The 17933-nt window shown below is 45.9% G+C and overlaps 1 protein-coding gene across 1 annotated transcript; it reads left to right on the top strand.

Moving 5' to 3' along the window:
* Window positions 1–708: 708 nt before the first annotated feature.
* LOC146758246 (olfactory receptor 14C36-like) lies at window positions 709–1674 on the top strand. Its single transcript, XM_085517261.1, has one exon. The coding sequence runs from the start codon at window positions 709–711 to the stop codon at window positions 1672–1674; it is 966 nt and encodes a 321-aa protein (XP_085373387.1).
* Window positions 1675–17933: the final 16259 nt, after the last annotated feature.

Here is a 17933-nt window from a genome sequence, read left to right as displayed (position 1 = left end):
TCAGCCTGCCCAGGGAGCTGCCCAGGGCGCTGCAGGGAGACGTTTGGGGGAAGGAGCCCCTGGCAGGGCTTGTGCTGCCACAGCTGCTGCCTAGGTCAAAGGATCACAGCTTCACTGCACAACAGTATGTTTATGAGGGTACTTTGCAAGAGGAGAGCCAATGCAGCGGGTTTCAATTTCCTGTTCTGGGGGAACGCAGAAAGGATTGGAGGCAGAAATGTAAAAGGGGCTGTCACAGCTCTGAGAATTTTTCTTCAATCAATTGCTTGTTTTGAGAACAGTCACACATGATGTGCTCTCAGTATCCCATTTCCTGAAGGATGGAACCAATTGAAAATATCCCTATTTTCAGTAGACATGAATAATTAACCTGCAAGCAGGCAGCTTTTTAGAATTTACACTGAATGGCACAGAGGCTGTTTTGGGGCTCTAAGAGCAGTTGGGTTAAAGATATGAGACATGAAGCACATGAAAAAATCCAGGGAGGAGGAATAAGAAAATAAGAGGAAGGTTAGAGCTCCATATACTGCTTCTGCTTAAGAAATGCTGAACAACATGAAATTAAATGCAAGTAATGGTGCTAAATGTACACTGTTGTAGGAGAATGAAAACATTTCATATTATAGCAGGAGGAGTGTCTCTGAGAATGGTCTGGACTTGTCATTATCTTCTGCACTCTGAGCAGGACTTCAAGCCCAGAAGCAGCAGATGCCCAACAGCAGCTCCATCAGCGAGTTCCTCCTGCTGCCGTTGGCAGACACGCGGCAGCTGCAGCTCCTGCACTTCTGGCTCTTCCTGGGCATCTACCTGGCTGCCCTCCTGGGCAACGGCCTCATCAGCACAGCCGTAGCCTGCGACCGCCGCCTGCACACCCCCATGTACTTCTTCCTCCTCAACCTGGCCCTCCTCGACCTGGGCTGCATCTCCACCACTCTCCCCAAAGCCGTGGCCAACGCCCTCTGGGACACCAGGGCCATCTCCTACACAGGATGTGCTGCACAGCTCTTTTTCTTTTCCTTCTTCATGTCAGCAGAGTATTCCCTTCTCACCATCATGTCCTATGACTGCTACGTTGCCATCTGCAAGCCCCTGCACTACGGGACCTTGATGGACAGCAGAGCTTGTGCCACCATGGCAGCAGCTGCCTGGGGCACTGGGGTTCTCTACTCCCTGCTGCACACTGCCAGTACGTTTTCACTGCCTCTCTGCCATGGAAATGTTGTGAACCAGTTTTTCTGTGAAATCCCCCAGATCCTCAAGCTCTCCTGCTCAGAATCAAATCTCATGGAAGTTGTGTTTCTCATTTTTAGTGTCATTTTAGCCTCTGGGTGCTTTGTTTTCATAGTGGTGTCCTATGTGCAGATCTTTGTGGCTGTGCTGAGGATGCCCTCTGATCAGGGACGGCACAAAGCCTTCTCCACGTGCCTCCCTCACCTGGCCGTGGTCTCCCTGTTTCTCAGCACTGGCTTTTTTGCCTACCTGAAGCCCCCCTCCATCTCCTCCCCATTCATGGACCTGATGGTGGCACTTCTGTACTCAGTCGTGCCTCCAGCAGTAAACCCCCTCATCTACAGCATGAGGAACCATGAAGTCAAGAATGCTGTGAGGGAAGTGATAACCAGATGTGTTTTAAAGGCAGTGAATTGCTCGTCTATTGGAATTCATGACATGTAATGCAGCTTTTTACTGTTGCAAACTTATTGTTTTGTTTTGTTTCAATCGATTTTTATAAGTGTAATGTATTAAATCTTATTCTTTTTTTTAAAAAAATACTGTAATGCTTTTTACTAAAATGTCATTATTCAAATCAATTCCTCTTCAGCTTGTAACTTTTTAGTGTAGCCAAGATGCACTGTACATAATGAACCAGGCTCTCCATGAACCTTAAAAAAATTAAGGATGTGCAGTGACTCTGTCTGTCCTCCTTCTTGAGACATTTCTGGAGCTGTTGGGGTCGGATGTTCTCAGAAGCCCACAATCCAGCAGGAAGCACACGGCTGTTCATCAAACTGTGCGTTGACTTCAGCCTGCAACCGTTTCCAGCTGGTCCCTTGCCCAGTGTTCCCCATAACGCTGACAGTGGAGTTTCAAAATATTCTTTTCTTATCTGACCTGACATCCTGCTTACCCAAGCCCCTCTGCAATAGTTAAGCCTTAGATTGCCCCCTTGTTCAAACTCAATCCCTCTTTTCTTGGACTTTACAAATACTTTTGCTTGATTACTACATTCTGGGAAAGGGAAGATTTCAAATAACTTCCGCTCTCCACTTTCTGCCTTAGCTTGTTCATTTTGTATTCTTCATAGCTATTCCCACTGGTTTTACACTGCCGTAATACACACCTCATTTCAACGTACATTAAAACAAGCAAGATGATTGCAGTAATACAAAGCAATAAAAAGTTGCTTCAGCCATGCAAAATCACCCAAATGTCTCCACAGAGCATTTAAAGGCAGCGGAGCTCAGGTAGGCTCTCTTGGTTTCCCTTCTGAATTCTGCTAGGTTGCATCGCTTGGTAGCTCTCAGAAGCTGTCAGTGGCCACAGACTGGAAAATTGCAATTGGTCTCAGTTCACACAGCTGGCTGGTTTGTCTCAGGCTAATCCTGAACTGTCTCAAGCGACTGCTTTGGGGCTCTACAAAAGAGCAACTTCAGAGATCTCTTTCTATTACTAAGTTTTTGAAAGAGCAATTTGCTCTGTTAATTATCCATCATTTCTGTGCAGTCTGTTTTGTCAGACTTGTCTTTAGATTCCAAGTTGTATGTGAAGACTTGTTTGCACTGTAATGCACAATGTACTAAAAATTGAGAGATGAAAATGTGAAGAGTTTTTCCAGCTTTGATTTCATGTCTGGAATTTTGGAACCCACTACTTGCAGTTGTTAATCTGTCCAAACTGGTCTGGTTTGGGATGCCCTCGTACTTCTTGAATTGCTGTTAAAGGCGGAGCAATTCCTACAAGTGCCATGTCCCCACTGTTGTTCTAATTCTTGTTTCTTTGTTTTCCACACACTGCTTTTCAAGCCTCCTTTTTCTTTACAGTCAAAGTGAGAATTGCACTGTGAGGTGTCTGAACATTGTTGTGCCTATACATAAATAGAACAGCAGCAAAGCCTGACAGGTGACTGTGCTGACAGCTCTCATATCCAGTAATATGTAACTGTGCTAAATCCCTTGTGATGGCTTTGATTTCATTTTTGCCAGTGAAATCCTTGTAAAAGGAACTGCAGCAGTGTGATGAGCTAAGGTGAAGGTGCTGGTTTTAGTAGTGCTCTAAGCTGAGTGGAAGAACAATTGAATTAGGGTTATATGCTTTCTCTGGGACGATAAGTTTTTATTTCCTGAGGGAAAGAGCCAGCTTTTCATGGGCTATATGTGGGCTTTGGCAAGGGCAGACAATACAGTCTGTCAGGAAGCCATTTGAGGTGCTTCAGGTTTGTAAGCTTGTCTTTTAGTTTTTCAGGCGGATATTTGGAGCATGGGTGTAGTGCTGTATGCTCTGCTGTGTGGGTTTTCCCTTTGGATGATGACAATATGATGGCACTCTACAGGAGGATACTAGTGGGTATCAGTTGTGCTAGAATACACTGAGAAGGGAAATAGCTGAGCTTGACAAGAGGCCTTGCTTTTTGGATGGCAGAACATGCTGAGCTGTGGGTAGAAAGGCCTGTCTGCTGAATATTGTCCCTGTTTTTGCTGCTTTGTCTACCAGTATTTAGTGGATTTGGTTCTACGCTTGGTTGGCCTATGTGGCGCTGTAGCCTGATTCTATACCATGATAGCATACGGAATTTAAGGAGAAGTATTTTCCTGCCAATGGGCTGGATTTTTTTGTATCTGGTTCTTCAACTGGCTGCTCCCTATACTATCTGTTGTAAAAATATAGACACATCATTTGATTTCCCTGAAATGAATGTTCCTAAATGCCAGCTCTTCTCATGTCTACAAAGATCAAAGTTCTGCATTTGCTATTAGAATTTCCTCTTCCAGAATCAGGAGGTAATGTAGGACCCCACAGATTGCCTTCAGAATCCAACAGTCAGTTCTGTTTCCTTTCTGAGTGCATAACAACCTGAGCACATGAATTGAATGACGTGGCTTGTTAGTCTGGTACAAACTCTGCTGTACACTGAAACTTGGTCCATTTGTAAGCAGGACTTTGTCCATCTCTGCAGGACAGCAGAAAACCCTTTGTGCTAATCATGATGCCAAGAAGCAGAATGCGGCAAATGGCAGATGATCCAACTGCTTCAGGTGTTCATTTCCTTAAAACTGCGAATAATTTTGGACTGAGAGTTTGTAAGCAGAACGGAGCTCTTAAAGCTGTCAGAGATTATTTCTGCACTGTTCAATTCTATCTGCCTAACATACACAGGATCTCAGAACTGCGTTGCTTGAATTGGTGGAAATTGTTGAAGTGAACTGGGATGAGCAAGTTTTAGAACTTAGTCAGAATGCAGTAAAAAATGGATAATCTCATGAGTATTAAGGTACAGGATTGCTATTTCTGCACTGAATTTGTTTTTATTTTACATGGCTGTGATCTGAAAGTTGCTTGAAACGCAGGCACCTAGGCACTGTTGTGTAACTGAATTTCACACATGATAGGTCCTGAAATATCCTGGAATCTAAAACTCTGACTTGTTTTAAGTCTGCTGCTTGAGTATAATCAGGGTCATAGTGTCTGTGTGCAGTGTTTCTTTCCCTGTAATGCTCCACATCATTTCATTTTGGGAATATTGAAGGAAATGGACTATGTGCCATAACTGTTGTTAGAACAAAGTATGTCTGGTGTGATCTTATGCATAGGTTCTATAACTGCTCTTCACAGCTCAGGTGTTTGACCTTCCTTTTGGTGAAGTGATGAAATACTGCTGGTTTCTATTTGTGCTTCTAGGCACCTTGAAGCTCTTAGGAATAGAATTGTCTCCAGTTCTTTTCAGTGATATCAGTAACAGCTCGAGTGCTGCTGCCCACTAGGTAGACCCAAAGAAGCGGATTACAGTGAAACAACACACGAGCTGGACCTACACGAGGATCACTTTCAAGACAGTGGCTCTGTTGCTTGAAGCCTATTTGCTTCTTTCTGACGCCACTCTATTACCAAGTATCAACAACCTTTCATGATTCAACTTGCAAATGTTTGACACTAACCCTTGTGTTTCTATGCCTTCCTAGGTGATTCGAGCCCTTGTCAACCCCAAAGATCCAAACCAAGTAGTGATGTGCAGTGTGTTTCCATCAATGGAGAGTTCTTATTAAGCACGAATCGCTGCAATTCGGATGACAGCCTTCCACATGGTAACAGTGATGGACACAAGGGGCTCATCCACGTTCATGCTCTCATATCTCCTGGCTCTGCTGAAGATGCTGACCTGAGCCTGCCAGACACAGCAGTCACCTGCCTGGATTGTGACCCAGCGCCTTTGCAGTGCTGCCCATCCCAAGCACAGCTCGAGTGCCCCAACAGCAGCACCACCATGAAGGAGCAGGTCAGCACCAGTGAGGTGAAGCTGAGCATCTTAGATGGGGACTTAGAGTCAGGCTGCCAGTCCCAGGCACCAGGCAGCAGCACAAGCTCTGAGCCACTCTCATCTTGACAAGAGGAGTCCCATCTTCACCCTTGACCTCTCAAGCCCTCCTGTCTTTTATTGAATAAAGTCACTCTCATGCTCAATCATCGCCTCGACTGCATTCCGAGTCTTCATTCACAGGGATTGGGATGAATGCAACAAACAGCAAGGCAGCTCAGCTTGCAACACTCTGGCTGTGGGGTTCATGCAGGCAGAGCTCTGGGTTCCCATTTTGCCTGACTTTGGGATGTCTGCAGCAAGATCTCTACCATTTTGTATGGGAGCAAATAATCTCTAGCATCCAGGTTGCTGCTCATGATAATCCCAGTCTTCCTGGCTGTCACTTTGTGATACCTTTCAAAGCCTTTTGATACTCTTTGATGCCTTGTCTGCTCCCTAACACCTCTGTCCTCCTGCCATGTTGACTCACGTCTCCCACTTTTAAGCTGGCTTTGCAGATCATCTCCAGCCCTGTCATCATCACGCTGCAGCAGGAGGTGCTCACCTGGCCCAATGTCTGGCAGTACTGCTTGTTCTGCAGATGAGCAGCTGCCTCCTCATCTCTTCAGCTACAGTAGTTTTTCTCAGGGCAGTTAGATGCAGTCATGCTCCTCTGGATTTGGTGTGTTAAATCCATGCTGCATGGCAGCAGTCAGTGTAATACAAAGGTGTTCTGTGTGCCACAGCATTTCTCCAGGGGCTGCCAAAGGTAGAAGCACAACACAGCACCATCCTTCTGACAGTAATGTCTGTGAGTGTTAGACATGTGAGCACTGCATCATCCCCAGCGTGTCAGTGCTTTTCCACACCAACCTGACTCTCACACTCTCTGCACTGAATGTAACTATGCTCTTGTGGAGACAAATGCTTTCTGTCACATCCTCCATCCCTGCAACCATTTGCCGGTAGGCAGCTCTTGCAGAAGAATCAAGCAGCAGAACCTTTTGCTCACCCTACAGCATGCAAATGCTATGAAAGCAGAAATAACCTGGCGTGCTCTGGGTCTGCAAGGCTGCACAGATGGGAGAGGTAGATTGCGTTTTTGCAGTGGAATTTTCCAGTATTTTCAGTACATAGCGTAGGCCCTAACTGAATGTATAACCCTCTTGTAAAACAGCTGTATAAGTAGTTTTTCCACCAAGAAAGTTGCTGAACAGAGTTAAGTTCAGACTGGGGGCATTCTGACATGGGGAGAATTGAGACAAGCACAAGGTAAATACACAGGGTGGGTAGAGCCCAGTACAGGACAGAATGAATGTACTGACTTTTGGAAACATTGCCCTTCTCTGTCCGCAGAAAAGTACAAGGCAGACCTAAAAACAAGAGGTTGGTAACTGACCTTATATGGAAATGAATCCTAGCAACAGTCCTGAGGAGTCTGTGAGCCTGTGATGCTCAACCAATGAAAGCCATGAGAGCATTACCTGCATTAGATTTAGGGCATAGAACAGAATTGATTTCACTGACTGGTGTGCAATTTCTCCCTTGCCAATAGGGGATGTGCGTGCAGTATTGCAATAATGAATAAGCACTGCTGCTATCGCTGCCATCTTTGCCTAACTAGAAATCTTTGACTTTGAGAGTTTCTCACACAAGGGGAGAGGGTAAGAAAGTAAAGAGGCACAGAAAACTAAGGGAAACTGCTCTTCTTATCTATAAAAATTGATACAATTGATGCTATCGTGCATTTTTTAATTTATTTTTAATTTTTTGCCAATATCAGTTAGATTGTTTTAAAATATCCACACACCAAAATCTGACTACCAAGCAAATTTAATGAAAATGAAATGAAGGTGAGTTAGCAGAAAGCACAAGGCCATATTATATTGGGCTCTAGCAAATTTACAGGCAGTCACTGCACGAAGAGGTAGATCTGAGTTGCACATTATATGATTTCCACAAAGATTAATGAAATCTGAAGCTTTCAATATATTTTTTTATTCTTTTTTCATTTCATTTTTTTATTCTTTTTTCATTTCATTTTTTAAACACTTGACCCAGACCCCAACCCTCACAGGAGCTGTAGAGATAACATCATTCACCCGCAATGTAACTCTAATCCTAACCCTTACCCTGATTCTAAAATCGTCTCTAACTCCAAATGTAACAACAAAAATGATGCTACAAGTTTGTAGCAAAAGGAACCTTAACCCTGATCATAATCCAAAAAACAATCATTAAGGTAACAATAATCTTTACCTTAAAAGTAATATTAATCAGAGCCCAGATGATGCCTGCATCCATTCAGAAGCATGCTTTGTATTATTTAAGAGTTGTATTTTTTCCAGTGAACTCTCTCTATTATCACGTTTATAAAGTAACAAAGTCTGTTCTTTTTCTCCTGACACTATGCCTTACTCCTGACATCCCCTGGAAATGACCCAGATAGGGCACCATCAAAGTAATGCTAATAGTAATGTCAATCCTAAGGGTATCTCTAGCCTCAGTGTTACTGGAACGCTAACAAAAATCCCAACAGCCTTAAACATTCTGGTGGTGTGAAAGAGGTGCTGCCTTGCACATGCTGGGCAGTCCCATTGCCTGTTAAATGCAGGCGGCAGCGTAGAAACATGATGCCCGTGGTCAGAATGCCCTGTGGCAGATCCTGGCACCGGAGAACTGACCGGAGAACCATGAGAGAACTGACAACAAATCACTCGACATCAGAACCGACCCAGTGGTTATTTACAAGCCTTGGGTGACCCAGACAGGATCTCAGAGTGGTGAATGTAGGTACAGAAGTTGTTACTACTCTGTTTTCTTCTAAAAGCTGCTCAGCTGCTTTGCGTTTCAGACCATCCCTGGCTTCACTGTGTGCATCTGTCCAATTGATACCAGGTGTTTTTTTTTCATCTCAGAAGTTTTTTTGGGGGGGGGGAAGGAAAATCAATTCAATTACTCATTTATTTATTGACAGAGATTCACGTTTGCTACATTTGGAGAAGTTTTTATTTATTTGCTGTGGTTTGATTTTTTCTTTTTTTCTTTTTTTTCCCCCCTTCCCTCCTCTTCCATCTTTGTGTTCTTCCCCTATAATCAAAAGAGAACAGATCCCCAGGGTCTGTCCCGCAGACGTTCTTTCCGTGGTCTCTGCTGCCACCTGCTGGCCAATACACGGAACTGCCACTGTTGGGCGTTTGGTGCTGCAGGAAGCACAACGCAGATCTGAGTTCTGACCGGTCTACGCAGCAAATCCGCCAATCTTTATTGTGATAAGCCCTCCACATGGCATTGCGCATGCACTCGAAACACGCAGCAGGCACAGATTTCTCCTAACTCCTTGAGAAGCAGGCAAGCAGAACAACTGAGCGCACCACTGCTTGTGATTGGGCCACCCCCATCATAGAGATGTGTGTTAGATCTTTTACCCACCCCTGGACTGGCCTTGTTGTTTAACGATAACCTCTGAAATCTGAGTTACTGATTCTACCACCTGTAGTGTAGAATAGGTAGCCAATAAATGCTTTTCAACTGTGATGTATCTTTATTCTGCTCCATGCCAAACCTGTGACCAAAACCTCATAGGGGTTCACAAAGAACTCTGGCTCTGCCAGAGCCCCCATCCAGACCCTTCTTGAGTTACATTCACATCTAGTTTGGCTGAAAAGGTTGGACTATAAATACTCAGTGCTTGGGCCCGTTTAACAGATATTTTTTCCTGATTATGCTGTCCGTTGATCTTTTTAAACTGAACTCCTGCTCTAATCTGGTCTTTAAACATTTGTTGTCTCAAGACCCTAATGGGTCCAGACTGGATTACCTTAGGGGCTGGACACCTAAGTCATGGCAGCAGATGGTTCTCTGACCTTTTCACCACCATTCAGAGCCTGCATCTGGCCGTAGGCACTCTTGTCTCCCCACCAATTGGGCAGCCTGTTGTATTACAGCATCTGAGGGCCACTGGGGGGTTCAGTATGGATAACATAGACCCATCCTGATGTAAAGGTGATGGCTGTAGGATGAGATCCCTCATTCCTGATGAAAAATTTATTGACTGGGCTCTCAAAATCATCTTCATAGATTGCCTCTTTCATGCCTAATTCTCTAATATAATTTTGTTAGTCCTCCATAGAGGACCACAGGCTGATATTTAATGGTATATCATTCTTATTTGGCCATGTTATATGACACACAGCCATAAATCATTCACTGATCAAATGGCTATCCTCATTATGTTGGACAGAGCATACAGTCTTTGCCTGAGGGCAGGGTGAGTAGTAATGGATGTCAGTTTTGAAATTTCCAGTCCATTCACCACAGCGCTTTCTGCCTCCATGTCCCATAACCAGAGCAGCTATGCTGGCATGCTCTCTTGGTTTCTGTCTAAACCATTGTACTATATCCATCAGTTCAGCTGCTGTATTATGGGCAGCAGGGTTTGGGGGGTTGGACACTGGTCAGGGCACTCCCACCAGCCTATCCTGCATTTTTTTTTCATTTTTGGGTTACAATCAGTCAGATCTCAAATAGATGTAGTCCAAATGGAACCTCAAAATCTGACCTTTTAGTGCCTTCATTTACAGAGTCCATTTTATACAGATTCCCTTGTACAGGGTCCCCATGGTCTTCCAGAGAGATGCTCCTGATCTTCCATAGGAGAATGATTGAATTAGGTTTTTTCCCCATCAAAACTGCCACCTGTCTTTCCAGGTTTTCAACACTGTCATTCAATAGCTGATTTGCATCAGCCTGAGCCTCTTCAGTTATGTTCAGACAGTTCAAGGCCATCAGCAGTGGCCATGCCACCATGAACGCAGCTAACTCTCATTCTCAAGTTGTAAGTATGTCTTTGCTAAGGCCATGGAAATACTCAGTCAGGTGGGCCAGGGACTCATGGACCCTCCCTCCGTCCCACACAGGGCCCCATTTTTCAGTGACAGAAGCAGTGCTGCATTTTGAGTATCCTAGGAATCTCAGGACATGCCCTGACAAAAGGTCATTCAAAGGGGTAGTCTTTCCCCATCCAAACCACCCCATGATATTCACAGAATCACAGAATTGTAGGGGTTGGAAGGGACCTCCAGAGACCATTGAGTCCAACCCCCCAGCCAAAGCAGGTTCCCTACACCACGTTGCACAGCTCGGCATCCAGGCAGGTCTTGAATATCTCCAGAGAAGGAGATTCCACAACCACCCTGGGCAACCTGTTCCAGTGCTCTGTCACTCTCACCATAAAGAAGTTATTGCACACATTAGTGCAGAACTTCAAATGGTCCAGTTTCTGTCTGTTTCCCCTTGTCCCTCCTCCACACACTGCTGAAAAGAGTCTGGCCTCACCACTTTGCCCCTCACACCTCAAATATTTATAGACCTGGATCAGGTCCCCTCTCTGCCTTCTTTTCTCAAGGCTAAACAGACCCAGTTCCCTAAGTCTCTCCTCATAGGGGAGATGCTCCAGGCCCTTCGCCATCTTTGTGGTCCTCCACTGGACTCTTTCCAAGAGATCCCTGTCTTTTTTGTACTGGGGAGCCATGAACTGTACACAATATTCCAGATGAGGTCTCACCAGGGCAGAGTAGAGGGGGAGGATCACCTCCTTCGGCCTGCTGGACACGCTCTTTTTAATGCACCCCAGTATGCCATTGGCTTTTTTGGCTACAAGGGCACACTGCTGGCTCATGGCCAATGTGTCATCCACCAGGACGCCCAGGTCCCTCTCAGCAGAGCTCCTCTCCAGCAGCTCTTCCCCCAGCCTGTACTGGTGCATGCAATTATTTCTACCCAGGTGCAAGACTCTACACTTGCTTTTGTTAAACCTTATCCGGTTTCTTACTGCCCAGCTCTCCAGCCTGTCCAGGTCTCGCTGAATGGCAGCACAGCCTTCAGGTGTGTCAGCCAATCCTCCCAACTTCGTGTCTTCAGCAAACTTGCTGAGGGTGGTCACTATCCCCTCATCAAGGTCATTGATGAAGATGTTGAACAAGACCGGACCCAGCACAGACCCCTGGGGGACGCCGCTAGTTACAGCCCTGCAGCCAGACACTGCACCGCCAACGACAACCCTCTGCACTCTGCCAGTCAGCCAATTCTCGACCCACTTCACTGTCCACTCTCCTATCCCATACTTCCTCAACTTTGGTATAAGTATGTCATGGGAGACTGTATCAATTATAGAGGTTATAGAGTTCAATTCCTGTAGTCAATTTGGCGGCCCAGGTGGGACCAGCTCTGTTCGCTGCAGGACCAGCTGAGAGGGAGACACTTTTGGCGCACCATGAGATTTCTCTGAAGGACTCCCTTCCTCACCTGATCACTGCAGGGACAGACAAGGACCACCCATAGGTGGACCAGGTATGTGTATGGTAAGTGGAGCCCATATGTCTTGAGGAGACATCCTACACAGTTTACAGCCATACGTGCTGCTCCCAGGGAGGTGAGCTCATGGCTTTGGTTGCCAGCTGGGGTAGGAAGACTCCTTGGGTGAGTTCCTATGAAAGGGAACTGTATGTCATATGAATGGAAACAAGAACAAATACTCTCTCCCAGGTGGTTGACAATAGGAGGGACCTAGGTTGGTCTCTCCTACGGGTATGGGATATAGTGGATAGCCTGTCAAATGGTAGCTAATGGAGTATGAGTGTTATTAAGATTCCAGCTAGAAAACGTTGTCAGCATTGTGTAGTATGAATAAACCATGGTTTTTGATCTAAATGTCAGAGTGAGTGTGGTGTGAGTGAGACACAGAACAGCTGCAGGGTGAGTGCTGAGTCCCGACCCGTGTTTCCTTCCTCCTGTGAGGGAAATGGCCAGACACGGACAAAGTGAAAGACTGTGTTGTCTGTCCACTCATAAATACTTTCTGCTTGTATGTAAGAAGACAGGAGTTTGTACTCTGTAGATTAGTAAGATTGTCCTGAGGAGAGGTGTACATTCCACCACCAATGAGTGTCAACCCATTTATGTAATACTATGTACTGCTTGTGAGGAAGTGTGTGAGGGAGGTGGTTCAATCAGTGTTGGTTCTGTGGCACAGTGTTTATAACTGAAGAATACAGACTGTATTAAGGGAGATTATGTGAACTGAAGAACTGTACGTTTTGACAAACTGTTTTGATGGTATAAGAAAGTGTAATTGTTAATGATATATGAAAGTGTACTTGAGGGAATGTGGAAGTCTATCTGAGCATAGAAACAGAGGAAGCATTTACAGAGGAAAAAGGGTTAAAGCAAGTTTACCTGCACTGACATGAGAGCAACACCCTGCCAGACCGCTGCCCTGTGAGCTGCGCAGAGAAGAGTGGAGACACAGTCCCCGTGTATCAGGTAGTGTTATTCTGCTTACCAAATGAATGAGTTCACTTCCCCTCTACTCCATTTGTGGCATACTCTGGAGTTCAAGGCATTGCAAAGCTATGGCACATCTACTTTCTTTCAATGATGACACCTTAGTATGCTCTGGGCTCTCATTTCAATTGCATCTAAAGAAGTCTAGGGTCATGCCAGCTGACAGGAAGCTGGCAAATGTTGTCTCATTGTAAGGAAGAGCAAGAAAGATGACATGGGCAATTATGGACCTGTCAGTCCAGAGCCTGGTAAAATTATGGAGAAAATGATGGTGGGAGTTATGGAAAAACAGCTGAAGGACAATTCTGTCATTGGTCGCAGCCAACCCAAGTTTGTGAGGCGAAGGTCCTGTTTAATTTAAGCTCATTTTGTGACAGTTATCCGTTTAGTTGACCAAGGGAAGCCAGTTGATGTAATCCTTGAGGATTTCAGTGGAGATTTTGACACTGTTTCTCACAACAACCTTCTGGACAGAATGTTCTGCATATGGCTAGACGGAAACACATTGTGGTGGGTGAGCAGTTGGCCAGTAGGTCAGTCCCAAAGGATTATAGTCAGTGGGTTCCATCAGGCTGGTAGATGGTCACTGTCGGGGTCCCCAGGGTTCCATTTTGGGGCCACTTTCCTTTCATGTTTATGCAGATAACTTGAATGCAGGACTAGAAGACGTTCTGAGCAAGTTTGCTGATAAGACCAGATGAGGAGGTGCTGTTGCCTCCACTGAGGGTGAAGAGGACTTGCAGAGAGATGTGGACAAGTCAGAGAACTGGGTACAGTTGGTACTAAGCACCAAGTGCATAAAGTATAACAAGAACAAGTGCCTGATTGTGCACCTGGGTAGGGGCAACGCTGGACATACACACTGACTGGATATGGGACACTGGAGAGGATTCGGACTGGAAAGGATTGGGGTGCTGGTCAGCATCACACTGAATGTGAGTCAGCAGTGTGCCCAGGCAGCCAGGAAAGCCAACAGTCCCCTGGAGTGCATGAAGCAACTTATTGCCAGCTGGGTGAGGGAAAGGATCATCCCTCTCTGCTCTGCATTGCTACTGCCTCACTAGCAGCACTAGGTGCACTTCTGGGCACCGCAGAACATAAAGGACTTCAAACTCTGGGAGAATGTGCAAAGGAGGGCACTGGAACTGAGAGATCTGAAGTTCAGAGTTTCACAGGGATTGACTGCTTGTTCACACTGCGCCCTTCTCACATCCCTTCTCACATCCTGCAATGAAACATAGGTCTCATATGGGACATGAACCTCACAGCGTCCTTGCACCACATGTAGAGCCTGGGATCTTCTGTCCCCATGTCTATCATTTAACATCATACAGACCTCCAACCCATTGTCCCAGGAAATGCCCTGAGCCAACATTAGATTGTCACGGGTTACTTAGATTTACCTATGCCCGTGACAGGGGAAGCCACCCCACGCCCCCCCCCCCGGGGCCTGGAAAGGAGGGGGAGAAGGGGAGTGGGATAAAACAGCGACAATCTAAGGAGGAAAAACTTATTTTACTAAATATGATATCGAAATACAAGATAACACAATATAATATAATTAAGGCTAACAAAATCGAACGAAACAGAGAGAGAGAGAGTCTCCGAAAACCGAGAGGCCTACTGTGAACTCTAGGCGACACGGCTGGAACGCTTCCCACTCTCTGAGAAGTTCGAGAGAAGAAGGAGGGCACTCCAGCCTGGGAACGAGATTATATAGAGTCCTGGTCCCGTGACTTATTGTTACTCCTGTTGTTCTCTGGGATATGTAGTCTTCTTCTGTGGACTGCACATTCAACAGAAGTATCCATACTTGACATGATGTTATGATGTGGAATACTGATAGCAAAATTACAAAATTACAAAACCATGACATTCCACCCCTTATTCTACATTATTACATCATGGTTAATATATACATATATATACATATATATACACGTATGTAAAATTGTGATAGCTAAATAGTAGAATTGCATGTAACATAACTAAATGTACAACTATAATAACTAAAATACACTACACATGCAAACATATATATATATATATAGATACATAAAATTATTGACTGCACTCCCCCAGCATCAAATTCCCTTGTGGCACACATTGAACATCCCCATCCTTCTGCATTACCCACCAAGTGCACCCAGGTCCCTGGGCAAAGACAGTTCCACGGATAGGTTTGCCCTTTCCAGAAGCTGGAAGGACCCAAACAGCTTTTCCCAACATGTTCTTTACATGTATAACAGGGACCTTATCTCCTTCTACAGTGTGTAGGGGGCTAGATTGACTAGGACCATCACGATTGACAGATCCTCTAGTATTGACCAGCCAAGTGGCTTCTGCCAGACTCTTCTCCCAGTGCTTAAATGTTCCACCGCCCATTGCTTTCAACATAGTTTTCAACAACCCATTATATCGTTCAATTTTACCAGAAGCTGGTGCATGGTAGGGAATATGATAAATCCACTCAATGCCATGATCTTTGGCCCAAGTATTTATAAGAGAATTTTTGAAATGTGTCCCATTATCAGATTCAATTCTTTCTGGGGTGCCATGTCACCACAGGACTTGTTTCTCAAGACCTAATATGGTGTTTCGAGCAGTTGCATGGGGTACTGCGTATGTTTCAAGCCACCCAGTGGTTGCCTCTACCATAGTGAGTACATAACACTTACCACTGCGAGATCGTGGCAAGGTGATATAATCAACCTGCCACGCCTCCCCATATTTATACTTTTGCCATCGCCCTTCCTCCCAGAGAGGTTTCATCCTTCTGGCTTGTTTAATTATGGCACATGTTTCACAATCATGAATAACCTGCGCAATAGCGTCCATGGTTAAGTCCACCCCTCGGTCTCTGGCCCACTTATATGTTGCGTCTCTTCCTTGATGGCCTGAGGTCTCATGAGCCCATCGAGCTAGAAATAATTCGCCCTTATTCTGCCAATCCAAGTCGATTTGAGCCACCTCAATTCTAGCAGCTTTATCTACCTGATGGTTGTTTTGTTGTTCTTCAGTAGCCCGACTTTTGGGCACATGTGCATCCACATGACGCACCTTTACAACCATATTCTTTGTTCGGGAAGCAATGTCCTTCCATAGTTCAGCGGACCAAACAGGTTTTCCCCTCCGTTGCCAGTTATTTTGCTCCCACCGCTGTAACCACCCCCATAAGGCATTTGCCACCATCCATGAGTCAGTATAAAGATACAGCATCGGCCACCTCTCCCGTTCAGCAACATCTAAGGCCAGCTGGACAGCTTTTACCTCTGCAAACTGACTTGATTCTCCCTTACCTTCAGTGGCCTCTGCAACCTGTCGTGTGGGGCTCCACACAGCAGCTTTCCATTTGCGATGCTTCCCTACAATGCGACATGATCCGTCAGTGAATAGGGCATATTTCTTTTCATTTTCTGGTAATTCGTTGTATGGTGGGGCCTCTTTAGCACGTGATACCTCTTCTGCTGGTGATGTTCCAAACTTTTTATCTTCAGGCCAGTCCATGATTACCTCTAGGATTCCTGGACGATTGAGGTTTCCCATTCGCGCTCGCTGTGTAATCAGCGTAATCCACTTGCTCCAGGTGACATCGGTAGCATGATGGGTGGAGGGAACCTGTCCTTTGAACATCCAGTTCAGCACTGGCAGTCGAGGTGCCAAAAGGAGCTGTGTTTCAGTCCCGACTACTTCGGAAGCAGCCCGAACCCCCTCATACGCGGCTAAGATCTCCTTCTCAGTTGGAGTGTAGCACTCTTCAGACCCCTTATATGATCAACTCCAGAATCCCAGGGGTCGACCTCGGGTCTCTCCTGGGGCTCTTTGCCACAAACTCCAAGTGGGGCCTTTCTCTCCAGCAGCAGTGTAGAGGATGTTCTTTACATCCTGTCCAGTCCGTACTGGCCCCAGGGCTACAGCACGGGCTATCTCTTGTTTAATCTGTTCAAAAGCCTGCTGCTGCTCAGGGCCCCATGCAAAATCATTCTTCTTCCGCGTTACCTGATAAAGGGGGCTTACAATGAGGCTGTAGTTTGGAATGTGCATCCTCCAAAAGCCTACTGCACCCAGGAAAGATTGTGTCTCTTTCTTGCTAGTTGGTGGAGACATGGCAGTGATTTTGTCGATCACATCTGCTGGGATGTGACGACGTCCATCCTGCCACTTTATACCTAAGAACTGAATTTCCTGGGCAGGTCCTTTTACTTTGCTTCGCTTAATAGCAAAGCCAGCTTGTAGAAGAATCCGGATTATCTGCTCTCCTTTTGTGAAAACTTCTTCTGCTGTATCGCCCCACACAACAATGTCATCAATGTACTGCAGGTGTTCAGGAGCACCACCCTGTTCCAGTACAGTTTGGACCAACCCATGGCAAATGGTTGGGCTGTGTTTCCACCCCTGGGGCAAACGGTTCCAAGTATACTGAATGCCCCTCCAGGTGAAGGCAAACTGTGGCTTGCATTCTGCGGCCAAAGGAATAGAGAAGAAGGCATTGGCAATGTCAATGGTGGCATACCATTTGGCTGCTTTTGACTCCAGCTCGTACTGGAGTTCCAACATGTCCGGCACAGCAGCGCTCAATGGGGGTGTGACCTCATTCAGGCCACGGTAGTCTACTGTCAGCCTCCATTCTCCACTGGCTTTACGCACTGGCCATATGGGACTGTTAAAAGGTGAGTGAGTTTTACTGATCACTCCCTGATTCTCCAACTGGCGAATCAAATCATGAATGGGGAGCAAGGAATCCCTGTTGGTGCGATACTGCCGTCTGTGCACTGTCTTTGTAGCAACCGGTACCTGCTGCTCTTTTACTCGTAGCAGCCCCACAACAGACGGGTCCTCTGACAGGCCAGGCAAAACAGACAGCTGCTTAATGTTGTCCATGTCTACAGCAGCTATCCCAAAGGCCCATCGATACCCCTTAGGATCCTTGAAATGCCCCCTTCTGAGGTAATCAATACCCAGTATACATGGAGCCCCTGGGCCAGTCACAATAGGATGTTTTTGCCAGTCTTTGCCAGTGAGGCTTATTTCAGCCTCCAGCACAGTCAATTCTTGAGAGCCCCCAGTCACTCCAGAA

The sequence above is a fragment of the Coturnix japonica genome, chromosome 16 (genome assembly GCF_054131305.1).
Source record: "Coturnix japonica strain WE chromosome 16, WE-NBRP24, whole genome shotgun sequence".
Classification (NCBI taxonomy): Eukaryota; Metazoa; Chordata; class Aves; order Galliformes; family Phasianidae; genus Coturnix; species Coturnix japonica.
This window is presented reverse-complemented; position numbering and strand designations above follow the sequence as displayed.

What these genes read in the sequence shown, in the direction of transcription:
- LOC146758246 (XM_085517261.1), top strand. Translation starts at nt 709, where the DNA reads ATGCCCAACAGCAGCTCCATCAGCGAGTTCCTCCTGCTGCCGTTGGCA.